The sequence below is a fragment of the Rhododendron vialii genome, chromosome 7a (genome assembly GCF_030253575.1).
Source record: "Rhododendron vialii isolate Sample 1 chromosome 7a, ASM3025357v1".
Classification (NCBI taxonomy): domain Eukaryota; kingdom Viridiplantae; phylum Streptophyta; class Magnoliopsida; order Ericales; family Ericaceae; genus Rhododendron; species Rhododendron vialii.
In genome coordinates this window covers 37,100,177-37,116,893 of record NC_080563.1, presented here as the reverse complement: position 1 = coordinate 37,116,893, position 16,717 = coordinate 37,100,177, and the positions used below count along the sequence as shown (strand labels likewise).

The 16,717-nt window shown below is 37.3% G+C and overlaps 1 protein-coding gene and 1 non-coding gene across 3 annotated transcripts; both read left to right on the top strand.

Moving 5' to 3' along the window:
* LOC131334065 (serine/threonine-protein kinase CTR1) lies at positions 1-13,677 on the top strand. Of its 2 annotated transcripts, XM_058368935.1 has the most exons (15): positions 1-1,520; positions 6,101-6,399; positions 6,482-6,626; positions 8,105-8,220; positions 8,659-8,867; positions 9,126-9,503; positions 9,609-9,649; positions 9,771-9,839; positions 10,150-10,250; positions 10,352-10,436; positions 10,530-10,628; positions 10,703-10,771; positions 11,325-11,456; positions 12,225-12,319; positions 12,950-13,677. In XM_058368935.1, the coding sequence occupies exons 1-15, from the start codon at positions 519-521 to the stop codon at positions 13,044-13,046; spliced, it is 2,937 nt and encodes a 978-aa protein (XP_058224918.1). In that variant the 5' UTR covers positions 1-518; the 3' UTR covers positions 13,047-13,677. The 2 variants fall into 2 exon arrangements, with proteins under 2 accessions (XP_058224918.1, XP_058224919.1); XM_058368936.1 differs by lacking the exons at positions 12,225-12,319; positions 12,950-13,677 and having other exon boundaries at positions 27-1,520; positions 11,265-11,406.
* Positions 11,616-11,722, top strand: LOC131334941 (small nucleolar RNA snoR100). The gene has a single exon (XR_009202342.1). It is a non-coding gene; the product is annotated as a small nucleolar RNA snoR100 (small nucleolar RNA).
* Positions 13,678-16,717: the final 3,040 nt, after the last annotated feature.

Below are 16,717 nucleotides of genomic sequence, written 5' to 3'. Positions count from 1 at the left end.
CCTAAAATCTGTTACACTGTCACAACCGCCCACCTCTCTCTCCCTCCTCCCTCCACCTCTCTCTCTCTCTCTCTCTAGAGAGTAGAGATACATATAGTTATCTACAGCAGCACTTTTACATTAGTAAAACAACAAATATCCGTTTGTAGAGAGAGCTTCTCGGCATCTTCAGATCCTGTTCGATCGTGTTTATCATCGATCAAGAGACTTTGGAGAAATCGATGGATCGATACAGAAGTTTGGAATTCATTTGAGGAGTTTTTTTTCGATCATCTGAAGTTTTTTTCGACCATCTGAATGTGTTTTCATCATTGACTTCGAGTACAAGAGAAAGAGAAATGTGTTTATTGATTCGTATCTTTGACTCGATGATCTGCAGTAATTCGGAGCTCTTGTCCGATCATCTACGATCCGACTCGTTTGTTACGTGATTCTGTTAGGAAGGAGGGAGAGAGAGAGAGGGAGGAGCGAAGCGTGCGGGTGAAATTTCTCGTCCACGTGAATTACCGGTGGTGAAAATGCCGCACAGGACGACTTACATTTTCCCGAGGCAGTTTCCGGACCGCGGATTCGACGCGTCGTCGATAACGCCGTTCGAAGCTCAAGAGAATCAAATCAGAGGCAACTTCAACGGCGATGAAAGCGACTGGAAAGCAACAAAAATCTCAAGGGAGGCAACAAGGGGCGGGAAAAGTAACGGTTTCACGGGTGATAGGATCCACGGAAAGCAACTGGCTGCTTTCGTCAACTGGTTGGCGGATAGAAAGGGAGAGAGAAGGTCGGGTCACGTGAAGGTACGGTTGGATGACGGCGACTGCGATCACGAGCTCTTGCTTCAGCCGGAGCCACCGGAATCCGTTGTCGCCGTTGAATCCCTGGGGTTTGACTTGGAACAGACGGGGTCGTTTCAGAGGTTGTCGAGTGGGACCGGCGGTTATAACGGCGATAAAGAGCGGCAAGCGTCGTCGTCGCAGGGGCTTTCAGGTGAGGATGGTTTGAGAGGGCGGCGGTTCGAGCTGCAAACGTCGTCGGTTCAGGGGCTTTCGACTGGGAGTAGTAGTAGTTATTGTGGGACGGCGAAAGAGCGGCGGTTTGAGCTGCAAACGTCGCCGTTTCAGGGGCTTTCGGGCGGGCGTGGTGGTTATCGTGGGCCGGCGAAAGAGCGGCGGTTGGAGCGGCAAGCGTCGTCATTGCAGGGGTTGTTGTCGAGTGGGAGTAGTTACGGAGGGAGTTTGTTTTCGGGCACGACGGCGGAGGGGGATTCGTCGAGCGGTGTTAAGGACTCGAGGACGACGAGAGGGGAGGAGGAGGAGGAGGAGAGGGTGGTGGCGGAGGAGGGGAGAAGAGAGAGTTTGGCGGAGAGAAAGATGGAGAGCTATTATTTGCAGCTCACACTGGCTAAGCGTCTCAGAGAGCAGTTTTCTCTGGCTAGTGAGCCGCTGTTTTTGGAAGACTATAGGGTGGAGGGATTGGGTGGGTGTCAGTCTGCTGATGTTGAAACTGTTTCGTACAGACTCTGGGTACGCGCTCTCTCTCTCTCCCCTTCTGCTACTCCTAATTTTTTTTTTTTTTACGGTAAATTCCAGATACACCTCCTGTACTTAGGTTATTTTTCAACTACACCCCCTCTACTTCATTTTTAATCACTCGCATTCCCTGTACTACAGACTAGTTTAGAACTGTTAGTATTTCCGTCCAAAGTAACGAAAAGACTGAAATATACCCATTCGTATTTCCTTTTTTTGAAAAATCATAACTTATTCATATAAGGTCCAAAAATGCTCAAACCAACGCCTAAACTTGTGTAACATCCATGTGTATCTACTGTAAAAATTGAAAGATTAGTTATCAACCAAATATTGTCCAAATTTCAAAAGAACAAGCTGTTCTATAGAAAAACAGGGCAGCCAATCATGTCTTCGTAGAAAATCCATAACTAATTCATTTCAACTCCAAAAATATTGAAACCAACTCTCAAAGTTTCGTAACGTAAAGTATTATTCTCAGTAAAAATATCAGATTCATAACTTAATAGGATAGTTCCCAGAAATAAAAAGAAAATGGCTCTGCCCAGATTTCGAAACATGTGTATCAGTTCATATTCCGAAAATCATAACTAATTCTGTGTTGATTGGTTTTGCATGTTCTTGGTATCAAAATTTCGTCTTTAAATGTACTTTAAAAGTTATGAAGACTTCAAAAATTGAATCATAGCAGAAGGTTTATCAAAATAAGAATTTGTGATGGTCCAGAAAGCTGTCAAGAAAGTTGAAGAAGTTACCGGCAAGAAAATAAGTTTTCCGACGAGAGAATGGTGATGGGTGGTGGTGGCTCATGGTGGAACTGAGGTGGGGGGTGGAAGAACACCATCCTCCTCCTCTTTCTTCAAATTTCGTAGCTCCCTCCCTTAAAAATTAAAATACATATTTGACTAGTTTTTATCAAGATGATAAAAAAAATGTTATAATCAAATATATTTACACATGCATGAGTGTAATTCTAGGTGTCAAATTGGCCATGCCATGTGTCTATAAGCGTGACATGTGTACTTGCATGCGCAAGTGGTCCCAGATGCCCGAGCACACGCGTAGCCGAGAAGCTGTCCGGGTTTCGGTCTCAGAAAAATATGAAATTCATACAGTACCCCAAATAAATTATTCTTAGAATAACCTCATTCTTGGAATTTCAAGAAAAAATCCAGAACACGTAGATTTGAAAATGCCTGGCCAATTGACTTGTAAAATATGTTCGTGACTCCGTCCGCGACCAATAATTAATGGTAGTGATGAATTATCATTGTAAATGGGTTTTGGGATCAATTTGGTCTTAAAGAAGATGTTTTAGAAGGGAAAATTTCCGCCAACAAGCCATTACCTGCTTTTCCGTTATTTTGGACGGAAATACTAACAGTTCCAAACTAGTCTTAAGTACAAGGGGTGCGAGTGATAAAAAATGAAGTAGAGGGGGTGTAGTTGAAAAATGACCTAAGTACAGGGGGTGTATCTGGAATTTACCCTTTTTTTTTAGTAAGCACTAATTTCTAGAGCCAAGCCCAATCCACCGCTAATTTGCTCTATGCCTATAAGCCGGAGCTTTGGTTTGGGGTATCCAAAGGAGTTGATAACATACTCACTCTATCCCAAATTATTTGTTCAATTGTCAAAATACGTGTTTTTCAAAAATATACTTATATATTACGTTTTATAATGTTTTTTATGATTTTGAAGATTTTGTATAATAAAACTAATTGAGATCTATCAAACAAGATCCATATTGTATATTAAAAACATTACGAATTAAAAATTATAGACAATTCTTTGAGAGGTCAAAACGCTCTCAAAAAGTCAAAAAAGGGACAAACAAACCGGAACGGAGGGAGTACCTTGAAAGGTAGCCGACCCTAAAACCTGAGTTTGAATTTTGAAATCTAATTATTATTTTATTCTTTTTTAATTATTATTTTCATTTATTATTACTTTACCTCTATCTATTCTCATTATCTACAAATTCAAATTCAAAATTTCAAAATAAACGGATTTAATTGTCTTATCTCTAAATTCAAATTCAAAATTTCAAAACGAACGGATCTAATAGTCTTAAAGTCTCAAGTCTCATGCTTTTGACCACTAGGCCAACCCTTTTGGGTTTTTTTGGTTTTTTTTTTAGTTTCTATAATTCTTTTGCATAATCTTTCATGGAAAGGAAAATGGTTTTCACTCTAATTTTTTTCTTTTATAAATGCACTAAAAAAATTTGTTTGAATTTGGTGAGTTTTCCTAAAAGATTTGGTACAAGTTATTTCCTCTGAATGAACTTTTAATTCATGTATACGAGGAGAATGACTTGCCTGGTTTTAGCTCATTTAGGCCGTCCAGAGAATAGGGAAACCCAGCCTATTACAGGATAAATTATGAAGTGAATTAGAAAAGGTGGAAGGTGGAGTGCAAAAATTCTTTCCCTTCTTGAAATAATGATGTTCGACACCAATCATGGGTTTTGTGTTCCATTTATGTTTTAGCGGAATGATTTTTGAGGATGGGGAAAGACACCTCTCTATGTTTTTAGGATGATGCTATGGTGTCTCCGGTCATTTTGGTGACACCGTAATTTTTGGCATAACTTTACCATTAGGAGCATAACTAAAATCAATTACAAGCATAACAAAATCCAAACAAAGCATAACTAAGGAATATCCAAAAAACCAACCAAGGCGTAACTAAACCCAATCAAGACATAACAAATAAGTTATGCCTTGCTATAGTTTTGGTTATGCCTTGCTATGATTCTGTTATGCTTGTAATGAGTTTTGGTTATACTCATAATGGTTTTGTTATGCCACAAGTTATGGTGTCCCCAAAATGACCGGGGACACCGAAATCATTCCCATGTTTTTAAGGATTTTAAGTTATGCTTTGCTATGATTCTGTTATGCTCGTAATGATTTTGGTTATGCTCCTAATAGGTTTTGGTTATCCTCATAATAGTTTTGTTATGCCAAAAGTTACGGTGTCCCCAAAATGACCGGGGACACCGAAGTCATTCCCTTTTATTTAAGGAAAAATTACAATCTCAAATTTATTTCAGTAATTGACAGCTCTCATTTTCCCGTTATTGACAAGCCTTGCATGGTGTTTTGTCTTCTCTAGTTTTATGCCTACTCTTTTTGTGGTTATCCATCGTGGTTGTCATTGTCCCTGGGGTGTTTGCTATAGTTGTGGGGGTGGGGCAGAAGGCAGATTTTGGATTATAACTTTAGATTTTACTACTTGGGATTCTTGATTTTGGATTTTAATGGAGCGGATAAATGTTTCATACGCTGTGAAATTAATTGGTTAAGCTGTAGCAAAAGTTGATAGCTATCAGTTTTTGAATTACTTATTAGAATTCAAAATTTGGTACCAAAAGAATATCATCTCCAGAATCAGATTTTAGATCATTTTTCAATTGTTAGGAATCCCTAATGTGTCAAAATCTACGGATAAGAAATTAAAATTCCAAAACAGGCACCTTGATAAGCCAGTCATTATTATTAGTAGTAGTATTATTTTGTTTTGAGAGTATGATTTTGGTTAAGTAGTCTAGCTGTAAGTTGGGCATCACTCTTTTTAATAAATCTGAAACCAAGTAAAGTAGGGCTGGTTTTTGGTGGTGTTTTTATTTGCTATGTTCTGTTTTCATTCCCGGGAAACTTATTTTGTGAACTGTTTCTTAAGAAGCAATAATCTCACAATTTCAGGAATACTGGAAAAACTGTTTTGTAGACTGTCCACGCAAAAAATGGAAAAAATATGGGAAGTGTTTCCGAGCTTCTCATTGTCTTTGTTTCTGAAAACATGAGATGGAAACAAAGAAATGAATTGGCCAACACATTTGTTATGGAGATCAAGGTTTTAAAACGGGCTCGTTTTTTTTTTTATCCTAAAAAATGGGCTAGTTCAAAGCGGAAAGTTAGTAACTGCGTGGCAGCCTGTAACCGTTTTGTTCATCCGCTCGTATAAGCCCACTGGCTTAAATCAGAAAATTTACGACTACTTTGAATCTGAGGTGTTACAGGTTGAGTCAAATGGTGTGGGAAGCACGCTCTTATTGGTCTCAAAGTAGAACCTGAGTGACCATTAGGTGGCCCTTGCACTTGTATACACAGGTAAAACGAGAACATAGTTGACTAAGCAATTTGGAATGCGCACTAGACATTGAATGGATGTCGGATGTTGCTTGTCCCGCTTTAAATTTTAAATGGGGATCAATGTCTCTCATTACCTGACACGATGTGCATCTTTCTCATTGAAGTACCAACAATAATCATATTATCAGACTTGCAATGAGGAAAATGTGATGCTCTCTGTCATTTTTTGCTAATATGTGACCATTTAAGGTTTCGAGAGTCGAAGAAAATTTATAGCCGTTAGTTTTAGAGTTATTGTTTATGCAATTAAAACATACACAATCACGTTACTTGTTCACCCATAATACTTGATCTTTCCCAACTGTTAGTAATCTGACACCCTATTTGAACTAACATGGAAATTGATGTTTAGCTTCTCTCTTTGGCCAGCCTTTACTAACAGATGCTATGAATTTATAATCCTCTATTTTTCAGGTTAATGGATGCTTGTCTTATGCTGATAAGATCTCAGATGGATTCTATAACATTCTTGGTATGAATCCATATCTGTGGGTGATGTGCAATGACTCGGAGGAAGGTAGACGGCTACCATCTTTAATGGCACTTAAAGCTATTGAACCCAATGATTCATCAATGGAGGTTGTTCTTGTGGATAGATATGGGGATACACGACTTATGGAGCTAGAAAATAAGGCACAAGAACTGTATTTTGCTTCTGAAAGTACGTTGGTGTTAGTGGAAAAGCTTGGAAAACTTGTTGCGATCTATATGGGGTAGGTGTCAACATTCTTCTTTGCTTCTTGATTGAGCTTTTGTCTCTTTCTTTATGAATCTGCTGATTATGTTGAATTGAAGGGGCAATTTTCCGGTGGAGCAAGGTGATTTGCACATTCGCTGGAAATTGGTTAGCCAGAGACTAAAAGATATCCAAAAATGCATTGTGCTCCCTATTGGCAACGTTTCTGCAGGACTCTGTAGGCATCGTGCTATTCTTTTCAAGGTTAGGACATGCACTTCTTATTTCTGGGTGAAATTACTTTTGCAGCAGGATCAAGTTTGCACTTGGTGTATAACTTTATAATGTTTTACTCTTTTTTCTGGTGGTTTAATTTTCATCGATGCACATGTTAAGAATTACCTTTGGGTTCGGTACTCCCTTCAAACTGACAGAGGCATACCCACTTTGTCAAGTAACCAGATTTTTAGATGACTCTGAGCTATATTCTTTTGTATACTATATCCCTGAATTCCAGGACCTCCAAGTGGCATGAACTTTGCTGAATATGATCGATAAAAGATCAATTAATACCAATGGCTCATTTGCACAAGGTGGATATTTAAGTATGAGTTTCGTAAGGGTTTCAGCTTGTGTAGATTGATCATGTCCCATTACTTCTCTATTTTTTTTGGTAGTATTGTTAAACTCTTTCTTGGTGAAGTAATTCATTGAAGGAGTAATACACACTTTATTACACATGACTACGTGAGGTTGCACTATTCCAAAAATTTTGTATTGCGAGACAGAAGCAGCTCTTGTTATAGAGTTAAGTGAAAGGTAATGTGATAAGATGCAGATGGAGGGGCTATGCTGTAAGAAAAAGCAATTGAGAGAGAACCACATGCAGAACACATAGAGAACTATTGTATGTATAGAATATTGGAAGCTCAGCTTTAAGTCAAGAAGTCAAGAAGGGTAGGGGAGTCGCTGCGCCTACAATCTCAACAGTTGTGGTTAAAAGGTTTTTCTTTTAAAAACCGTAATCCTGATATGCCAAAGTAATGAGTTTGTCTTAATAGAGGCAGAGATCCAAGTTTGTGCTGGGAACATAGTATACTGTTATACATCTACAATGTCTCTACTACAAATGGAGCTGATGGGACACTATGCTTGCCTAAGGTTATCAATTATTGATGCGGAAGCAGTGGGAAAAGTTTTGGGAAGAACGTTGAGCTGCGAGCTGCACAAATGGCAAAGAATGCTGAAGTCAAAGAGGCCGATACCCTGTAATTCACTTGATTAAACAGGGATTCATATTAAATTCAATTCTGTGGCACTTAAGGATGTGCCAGTACACGTTGTATTTGATTGGTGTAATGGCACTATAGAGTAATGAGCATGCCCTTCTAGATACCTAGGGAAATATATGGTGCTCATAACACGCTTTATTTGTTTGGTCCTTCTGCCAGGTCGGTGTTTTGTTGCTGGTTACATCACCACTCCCTGATCTTCAAGAGCTATTTAAATTTAACAGTTTGGTAGTTTTACAATGTGTACATCTCTCTCAGACTTATTTCCGATTTACCCAAAAAAAAATAAAAAATCTCAGACTAAGAAGCATTCCTGCTTTTTTCTGTGTATAAACGTAGTAGTGGATGCTCACTGGCTGTTTTTGGTTGTTTTGTATGCATATTTGATAGTCCAATATGCAGACAGAGAGAGACCAAAAATCTAACAGGTGGTTGTCGTATTAATTGCAGAAATTGGCTGACTACATTGGCCTTCCATGCCGGATTGCTAAAGGTTGCAAGTACTGTGACGCAGATCATCAGTCTTCCTGTCTTGTCATAATCGAGGATGACAGGAACTTTGCAAGGTATTGTATTTTAATGCATTCCTTAACTCGAACTATGCTATTTACACTTTCAATTCAGTCAAGAGCATTGAGGCAAAAAAAAGGCGAGCGAGGGGTGCAATTATCAAACAACAAAATTTAGTGTTGCAGAACACTTTGCTACAGAAACCAAGTGTTAGCGGGCGAATTTTGTGTTTAGTTTCCACTATGGTTTTGCTTCACCTGTCTTACCCATTAGAATCCTTGAGAAGTTATTTCGAGGATAACCATACAACTTCTCCTTGAAGTTGTTACATTGTCTAACATACCTTTTGATTAAGGTGATACTGTTGACTATTTTGGTATATGCTTGCTTCATCAAATGATAGAATCATCGGCCTTTATCCATATTTTTTCAATTGTACATATCTCTCAGTCTTTAGTCATTTTTGTTTTATGACCACATAAATTTCATAACAGGGAGTATGTAGTTGATCTAATTGGCAAACCAGGAAACATCCATGGTCCAGATTCCTCCATCAATGGAGGTTTACTTTCTTCAGTGCCTTCACCACTTCAGATTTCTCATCTAAAAGAATTTCAGCAGCCTTACATGGATAATTCAACTGAGAGCCAAATCCTAAACAAAAATCATGCATGTGGCCCTCCTGAAAATCCCCTAAATTCAGGTATGTCAAATCATGCATGTGGCACGTCTGAGAGGAACAACTGGAAGTTGATTAGTCATGCATGGATTGACAATAGAAAAATTGGTGTGAGAAAGATGTTTTGTTGCTTTCGCGTCTTTTTAAAAAAGCTTGTGAGACACTCTTGTTAGTAGGTTCTATCTAAAGCAACAAAAAATGCAGCTCTGGAATATTTCAATCACATACAGAGAAAGGGTGATTCCACCAATCAAAATTGTATTTGAGCCTGAACTTTTACAGGCAGCGAGGATGGTCATCCAATGGAAGATATTGGCTTATTTCATAATGATAAGGCCATGTATAAAGCTAGTGATCAAGTTTGTGGAGGAAGTGAATCTAGAGATGAATATTCTAGACCTGGCGGAGAGAAAGTAATCGTACACCGCACTTGGAGGAAAGAGATTGTCGTAGCCGGAACTCCACTTAAGAGCATTGGTATCAGACAACCCTTGTTACCTGCTCAATCAGATCTCATAGAAGTCAAGACTGAAGTTGAGAATCAAGGCATATTTCATACAGTTACAATACCAAGATACTTGAACCTTGAGCCTTCTCTTGCGATGGATTGGCTTGAGATCTCGTGGGATGAACTACACATCAAGGAGCGTATTGGCGCTGGTACTCCTTGTCTTGAATTTCAAGAAATTTTTGTTGGACTCTTGAACTATTATTTTGTCAGGAACAATTGCATTGGATATGAAATACTCTCTGTTCCTATTTCAGGTTCTTTTGGGACAGTGCATCGCGCTGAATGGCATGGCTCGGTTAGTATTTTTTTCCATTTGATCCACCATTGACTATCCACTCCGTTAATGCTGGTATGATGTTTTATTCGTGGTCTGATTGAGGAATGGAGTTGATGGATGCCAAATTTTTCGATTGCAGGATGTTGCAGTTAAGGTTCTAACAGTCCAGGATTTTCGTGATGATCAGTTGAAGGAGTTTTTGAGGGAGGTGTGTATTTGGCAGATTGAATCATTGAATTTTAACATAATGTTTTTTGCTTCTGTTAGAGCTTTTACTGGTATTGGTTAGGCCTGTTGTTTTTGGCCATTCCTTCGAATTTATTTTTGCATTATGCTTTACATTGGATGTGCACATCAGGCAGAATCAGTCCAAACGATTTAATCTGTCTTCATAGCTCCAGAATGTTTCGTGCATATTCAATGTTATGTTTTTTGTTTGTCTTGTATCAGCATATCTCTTCAGCCATAAAATGGAGCCTGTTTTTAATGCGTGCTTAATTTGTAATTCTTATTTTTAGGTTGCGATAATGAAGCGTATCCGGCACCCTAATGTGGTTCTCTTCATGGGAGCAGTTACACAACGCCCTCATTTTTCAATAGTGACAGAATATCTTCCGAGGTGACGACTGTTGATTTGTCAATTTCCTTGCTTAATGATTATAAAAATAGCCCTAGCTGGTGCTAGTGATTGTAAGCTAAATCCGGAGTTTTGTGGAACAGGGGTAGTCTCTTCCGCCTCATTCATAGGCCAGATGCTGGGGAAATTATGGACCAAAGAAGGCGGTTGCGTATGGCTTTGGATGTGGTTTGTACTTTCTTTCTTTTTTTTTATTGGTTTTGCACTTTAATATTGTTAACTCTTCTGGTTGGATTAATATTTGATTTGTGCTGGATGCAGGCCAAGGGACTTAACTATCTTCACAATCTTAGCCCTCCTATAGTTCATTGGGATCTTAAAACACCAAATTTGCTGGTCGATAAAAATTGGACTGTCAAGGTACAGTTTGAGTGTTACCTTTTTTCCCTCAAACCTGTCACAAACTTAATCTTCGTCTTATACATTATGCTCAGGTATGTGATTTCGGGTTGTCCAGATTCAAAGCAAACACTTTCATATCGTCAAAATCAGTTGCGGGAACGGTAAGTCTGTCTCTCTCTCTCTGAGAACTATATTTGTGAGACTAAAGAATTTGATATGAAGGAAGGTCTAACAGTTATCTCAAAAGCTAATTGCCTTTGTTTCCCAAACTTAAGGCCTACCCCTACCAAAAAAAAAAAGGGAAAAAAAAAGAAAGAAGAAGAAGCCCAAAAATATATCCTAACCCCCTCCGGAAAAAATCCATAAAAAAAAAAAGCAGCAGCAACCCATAGTCATGTGGAGCTATTTGCACCAATTGCTATCCCTATTTGTGAAAGGTGAAGTATAATATCTTTGCGTTAACGTCGTGCACATTTGAGAATTGCAACCTCGCATTCTGACAAAGGAATGGACATGACTCGACTGTTAAATTATTTGCAGCATGAAGTTGTGGCTGCTTTTACTTCTCTTTATTTACCTTCTTTTTGCCCCCCTATCATCACTGCTAGGCTTCCTCTCCACCCTTGAAAAGATATTTTGATAAATATTTTGCAGGTTGAAAATTTTCTTCGCAGCACATCAATCAGCATGTAACTCTCTTGCTTTTCATTTCAGCCTGAGTGGATGGCCCCCGAATTACTTCGAGGAGAGCCGTCGAATGAAAAGTCCGACGTCTACAGTTTTGGTGTGATTTTATGGGAGCTCGTGACCATGCAACAACCATGGAGCGGACTTGGTCCAGCACAGGTATATGCTCATGACCAATGTTATATTTTCTCTTCCAAATGTATAAGTATTTGCGTCAGGCACTCGAGACTTGGGCGAGTAGATTTGTCCAGCTTGAGTGGTGGAAATTGCCCAGCAAGCAAATTTAGTAATTTTGTGCATATTAATGCTCTGGACTATCAATGAAGAAAGCATGGTAATATGCACAAAATTTGAATTGGGTCTCTAGGTCTGTCCTCTCTGATGTCATTTGGCTTTATTTGGGGGCATGGTTCCGCAGCAAAACAAGTATAGGGGGCTACTGTTTCAGTGGTAGAGCAGCCACTTTATGCATATTGTCAAAGGTTAGGTCTGTCTCCAATCCTCCCCGCCCATACCCCCAATGATTGGGGACTACATGGTTTTTTTTTTTGTTGTAAAAAAAATTAAAAAATACGGTGTGTTTGTAACTTCATCTATTCAGGAGAAACAAAGTGGTGTATTTGGAGAAATGTGTAGTGCAAAAATGATTTCCCCTATCAGAAGTTTTTTTTTTTTTTTTTGATTGGCAATGTTCCCTTCAACGTACAACTGGTAGGCATTTAAATACACACAAACCGACACTTACACCCAAATCCATGCAACAAAACTAATAAACACAGTTATATAAGCTCACCCCGTAGGCTGCTGCTTATTTTTTGTTTTGTATTGTTTGTTGTCTCCTTCTGGCCATCATGGTATCGTTATCCCTCGTCAGGCAATGCTCGCTGAGGTGCTATATTTTTTGTGGTTAACTTTTTTCAAACTCAGGTTGTTGGGGCAGTTGCTTTCCAGAACAGAAGGCTTGCGATCCCACAGAATACATCCCCAATATTGGCTTCCCTCATGGAATCTTGCTGGGCAGGGTAAGAATATTCCCTACTAGTTTGAACCGTCTTTGAAAAGTTTCAGATAATGTTATAAATGGTGATAAGCAGGGCCTTCTTAGGATACTCTATTGAACTTACGTGTAATATCCAACAGAAAAGTATTTGGTAGTTACCCACTATAACATCTATTGTGATAGACGAGCACAAGATGTCCCATTTCAATTCCGCTGGGTATTCGATGTCGGTCGTCACTTGTTTCCTCATGCTAGAAGTTATATTGTGAGGCAATATTGACTATTTAGTGATCAATTTCCGGAGCTTAGGCTGACCAATCCTATGTTATTTGTATGAGACTGTATATTTCCTTCCAAATGGCCGGCAAATCCAATAGGTTTGTGGATTGCTCGGACCCTTCAATTCCTTTGGAAAAATATTAGTTTTAGCATACTTGCAAGAAGAAATTAGATTCATTTAGTTTGTTAAACTTATTTACAGGTGTAATCAAGACCAGAAGCTTAGCTCCGTATCTTTTCATTTGTGTTTCCGAGTCGTTACCTATCATCCTGCTCTCTGTTGTATTGTTGGATATGCACCATTTTTCAAAATTCTTTCTGAACTTTTTTCTAGTTGCCTTTCCTCTGTATAATGTGCTATTTTTCTTGACAGTGAGCCTGCAGAGCGCCCATCGTTTGCAAGTATAGTCGAAACGCTAAAGAAGTTACTAAAGTCTCCGCTGCAGCTAATGCAGATGGGAATTCCATAAAGATGCAGATGGGAGTTCCATAAAAAAGCATTCCTTATTCTCTATTGCAGAGTGCGTCGTTTGCTAGTATAGTCAAAATGCTCAAGAAGTTACTATAGTCTCCACTGCAGCTAATGCAGCTGGGAGTTCCATAAAAAGGTATTCCTAATGCTCTACCGCGGCGTATCTCATAACCCTCGGAGGATTATGGAGGTCTAATCACCCATACCTACCGATGTTATGATTCATGGTAACTTTTCTAACCCATTTTCTGGCCATTAAAGTTGAAGCCAGCAAATGTAAATGCAGATAAGTTATATCTGTGTTTTGGTTTTGTAGGTTTTTTTTATTTATCTGTGGGTAAGTGATCTCTTTGATAAGCTCATTTCTCAAGGGCAAAAGTCCGAATTGTTTTCGATATTGACACCGTAGCTTCTTGTGAATGCTACTTATTAGTCATCCAACGTTGTAATAATGGGATGAAACTCCTAAGAATTTTAGGAAGTTGGGAAGACTTCCTATTTATGCAGATGAATTAGATTAGGGAGAAAGCTACGGTACACAAGGTATACCGTAGGTCTAAATTATGACAATTTGTGATTTTCATTATGCCGATTTTTGGTTTTTTAATGCATATTTATGATTCTAGTTTCGACTTGTACTTTAAAATTTATCTGTTGAACCGGTCATTAGCAATTAGCAGGTTACCTATGATTAAAAATTATTATTATGTAACCATAATTATTCATACAAAAATCCATAATATTTGTACCCTAACCAAATATATGCATACAATATCAAAAATTAAATAATGTTACTCACAAATGTTATAACACCACCATAAATTGGCATTATCTTACCACAATGAGTCGTACCAAAAATTCTTTGACTCATATGATATTTCGTAACAAAAGCAAAATATGTAGTACCAAAATCAACAATTATTACCAAAGCCAAAAATATTTGTAAAATGCCACAAATTTTATAAAATAACCACAATTGTTATGACAACATCTAAAATTGTCATTTTCTTACCACAACGTGTCGTATCAAAAGAAAACAGATGTAAATACCACAAATTATATAACAAACCACAATTATTATGACAATACCATAAATTGACGTTTTCTTACCACAATGTGGCATACCAAATGAAATTGATTAAAATATTCCATAATAAGACACGTCTAAAATACCACAAATTTAGTACTCCCTCCGTCCCTAAATAAGTGTCCAGCGCGCAAAATTAGGCCTTCAAAAAGATGCATTTGTTTCGCTAAAAAAATTAATTTTTTTTCACAAATCAATAGATAGCAATGAGTTCTATTAGATTGTGAAAAAAAATTAAATTTTTTAATAGAAAATATGCATGTTTTGTAAAGCCTAGTTTTGCGCGCCGGACACTTATTTAGGGACGGAGGGAGTAATATAACCAAATTTGTTATGACAACACCATAAATTGACGTTTTCATACCCACAACGTGTCATATAAAAAAAATTCAATCAGAATGTTCAGTTAATGATAGTTATAATTGAAAAAAATACCATACCATAATTAAATAATATAACCACAATTGTTATAAGAAAATTATAAAGCAACGTTACCTATTCACAACGTTTCATACAAAATTTCTCAAATTCTTAGCCCAAAAATGGGCCCCTCACGTACGATGGAGTATTATATACTTAATAGCCTTTAAAATTACAAATTTTCAATTGTGTAGGTGTAGTAAGGTGTTGGAGTTCTAACATTTGCCTACAAGATCAGGGGGTTCAAGTCTTGCGCCCTTCATTTACTCTTTTTTTAAAAACAAATACCTCATCATAAAATTTCACCTATTGAGATTCGAATCCAACTAAAAAACAAGTTCTGAGAGCATTTGTACCACAAGAGATCACCACACACAACTTAGTACATGGTATACAAGTTAATACCTATACTTTTCACGCAAATACATATGTATTTTCTATTCCATCCATTTTGTAAATATTTTACCCTTATGTTTCATTTAAGATTTTTCACAATATTTGATTAGCTAAAACTAACAAGAATTAGTCATGATTTGGCTTTAGATTTAATAATTATAATAGAAAAGCTCCGTGTAGCTTGTATGCTTAGGGTTTTCAAAAGTATAGGGTTGACCCTGTACATATATATAATAGGCTCCTAATATTGTATTTGTCAAATAAAATATATATGTTAAACGAGAAAGATATGGCTTGGTAGTATGTGTCTCGTTTGATGTGTGCTATGTTTCTAATTGGATCGTTTGTCTTTATTTATTTATATTTTTTATAGATTTATTTATTTATTTTAGTAAAAATTACATAGTTAGTCATTAAAGTTTCATACTTTGGCAAATTCAATTGTTCAAGTTCAATACAACATTAAAATATATTAATGCACCATTCGAGCCCCACCTAAGGTGTTTTTTTTATCAGAACTGTCTATCTTTTACACAATATTTATTAGATTATTTGTACCAAGAACGAATTTGATCGCTTATAGCTAGACACTTAATCGGATGGAAAATATCATTCTATTATTAAATTTGAGTGCCAATGATGGAGCTTCAAAAACCTGATCGAGCAAAAAATTTACGTGAATTATTAAATCAACAAGCATAACGAAATCAATGATTTTGATCGTTATTATTGTGTTGCGGTCACAAATCTATTGTGCATTCAACTATAACAGAGAAATTAGTTTCATATAAAGTATATTGAATGTATAAATTTTAAATGTTGTTTTTTTTAAGGAAAATTCTAAATATTGTTACTGAGTATATTTATAAAATGATCGATCAGAACCGTTAGAATGCGAAGTCCTACAATATTCAACATTGTCACCAAAATTAAAAATCATGAAATATCGACAATATGTAACCAAACGACATTTAACGTGTCTGAATGCATTAAAGTCTATCGTTAATTGTGGTACGACATATTTTAGTCTTGCTACAGAATATTTGGATTAATTTCTTTTGGTACGACACATTGTGGTAAGCAAATGTCAATTTTTGGTGTCGTCATAAAAGTTATGATTATGTTATATAATTTGTGGTCATTTTTTGGAGAGGGAGAAAGAGTGAGAGAGGAGAGAATAACCGGTTACCTGCTCAGCCATTTTTTCATTTTATTAATTGATTTAATAAATTGATGGTTCGAATCATTCACTTTTAAATCATCGGATTTAAAATCATGGTGTGTATGATACACTCCTTAATAAGAGGTGTATACCATAGAACTTCCCACAAATTAAAGGTTGGATAGTTCTCCCCCTTTTGATTCATCACATTTCTACTTGCAAATGGCACAAGTACACAACACCACCAATTATGTTTTCAATTGGAAAAAACCAAGCCTGCAACTAGTGTCATTTGGACTCCACAAAATCATATTCAACCTCCTGCTTCAACTTCTGTGAAATAAGTTTTGCAGGCCAAATAGCAGTTTGAGAGAGAGAGAGCATACGGAAGCGAAGACCGTCTAATCTAAGGGTGTAGAAGCTAAGATTGAATATAATTCAGCTTTATTTTCCGGGATGGCGTCAACTTATCTCTTTACAAATTACAGGGTGGTCACAACGATAACGTACTTTGGCACGCATGTGTTTGATCTCAAGTAGTTGGAATTTTTTAAACGATAACGTACTTTGGCACGCATGTGTTTGATCTCAAGTAGTTGGAATT

Excerpts from the sequence above, each read along its gene's own strand:
- LOC131334065 (XM_058368935.1), top strand. The coding sequence starts at position 519 with ATGCCGCACAGGACGACTTACATTTTCCCGAGGCAGTTTCCGGACCGC. Across the intron at positions 8,868-9,125 it reads TGAAAATCCCCTAAATTCAG|GCAGCGAGGATGGTCATCCA; the intron begins GTATGTCAAATC and ends GAACTTTTACAG. Across the intron at positions 10,772-11,324 it reads CAAAATCAGTTGCGGGAACG|CCTGAGTGGATGGCCCCCGA; the intron begins GTAAGTCTGTCT and ends TTTTCATTTCAG.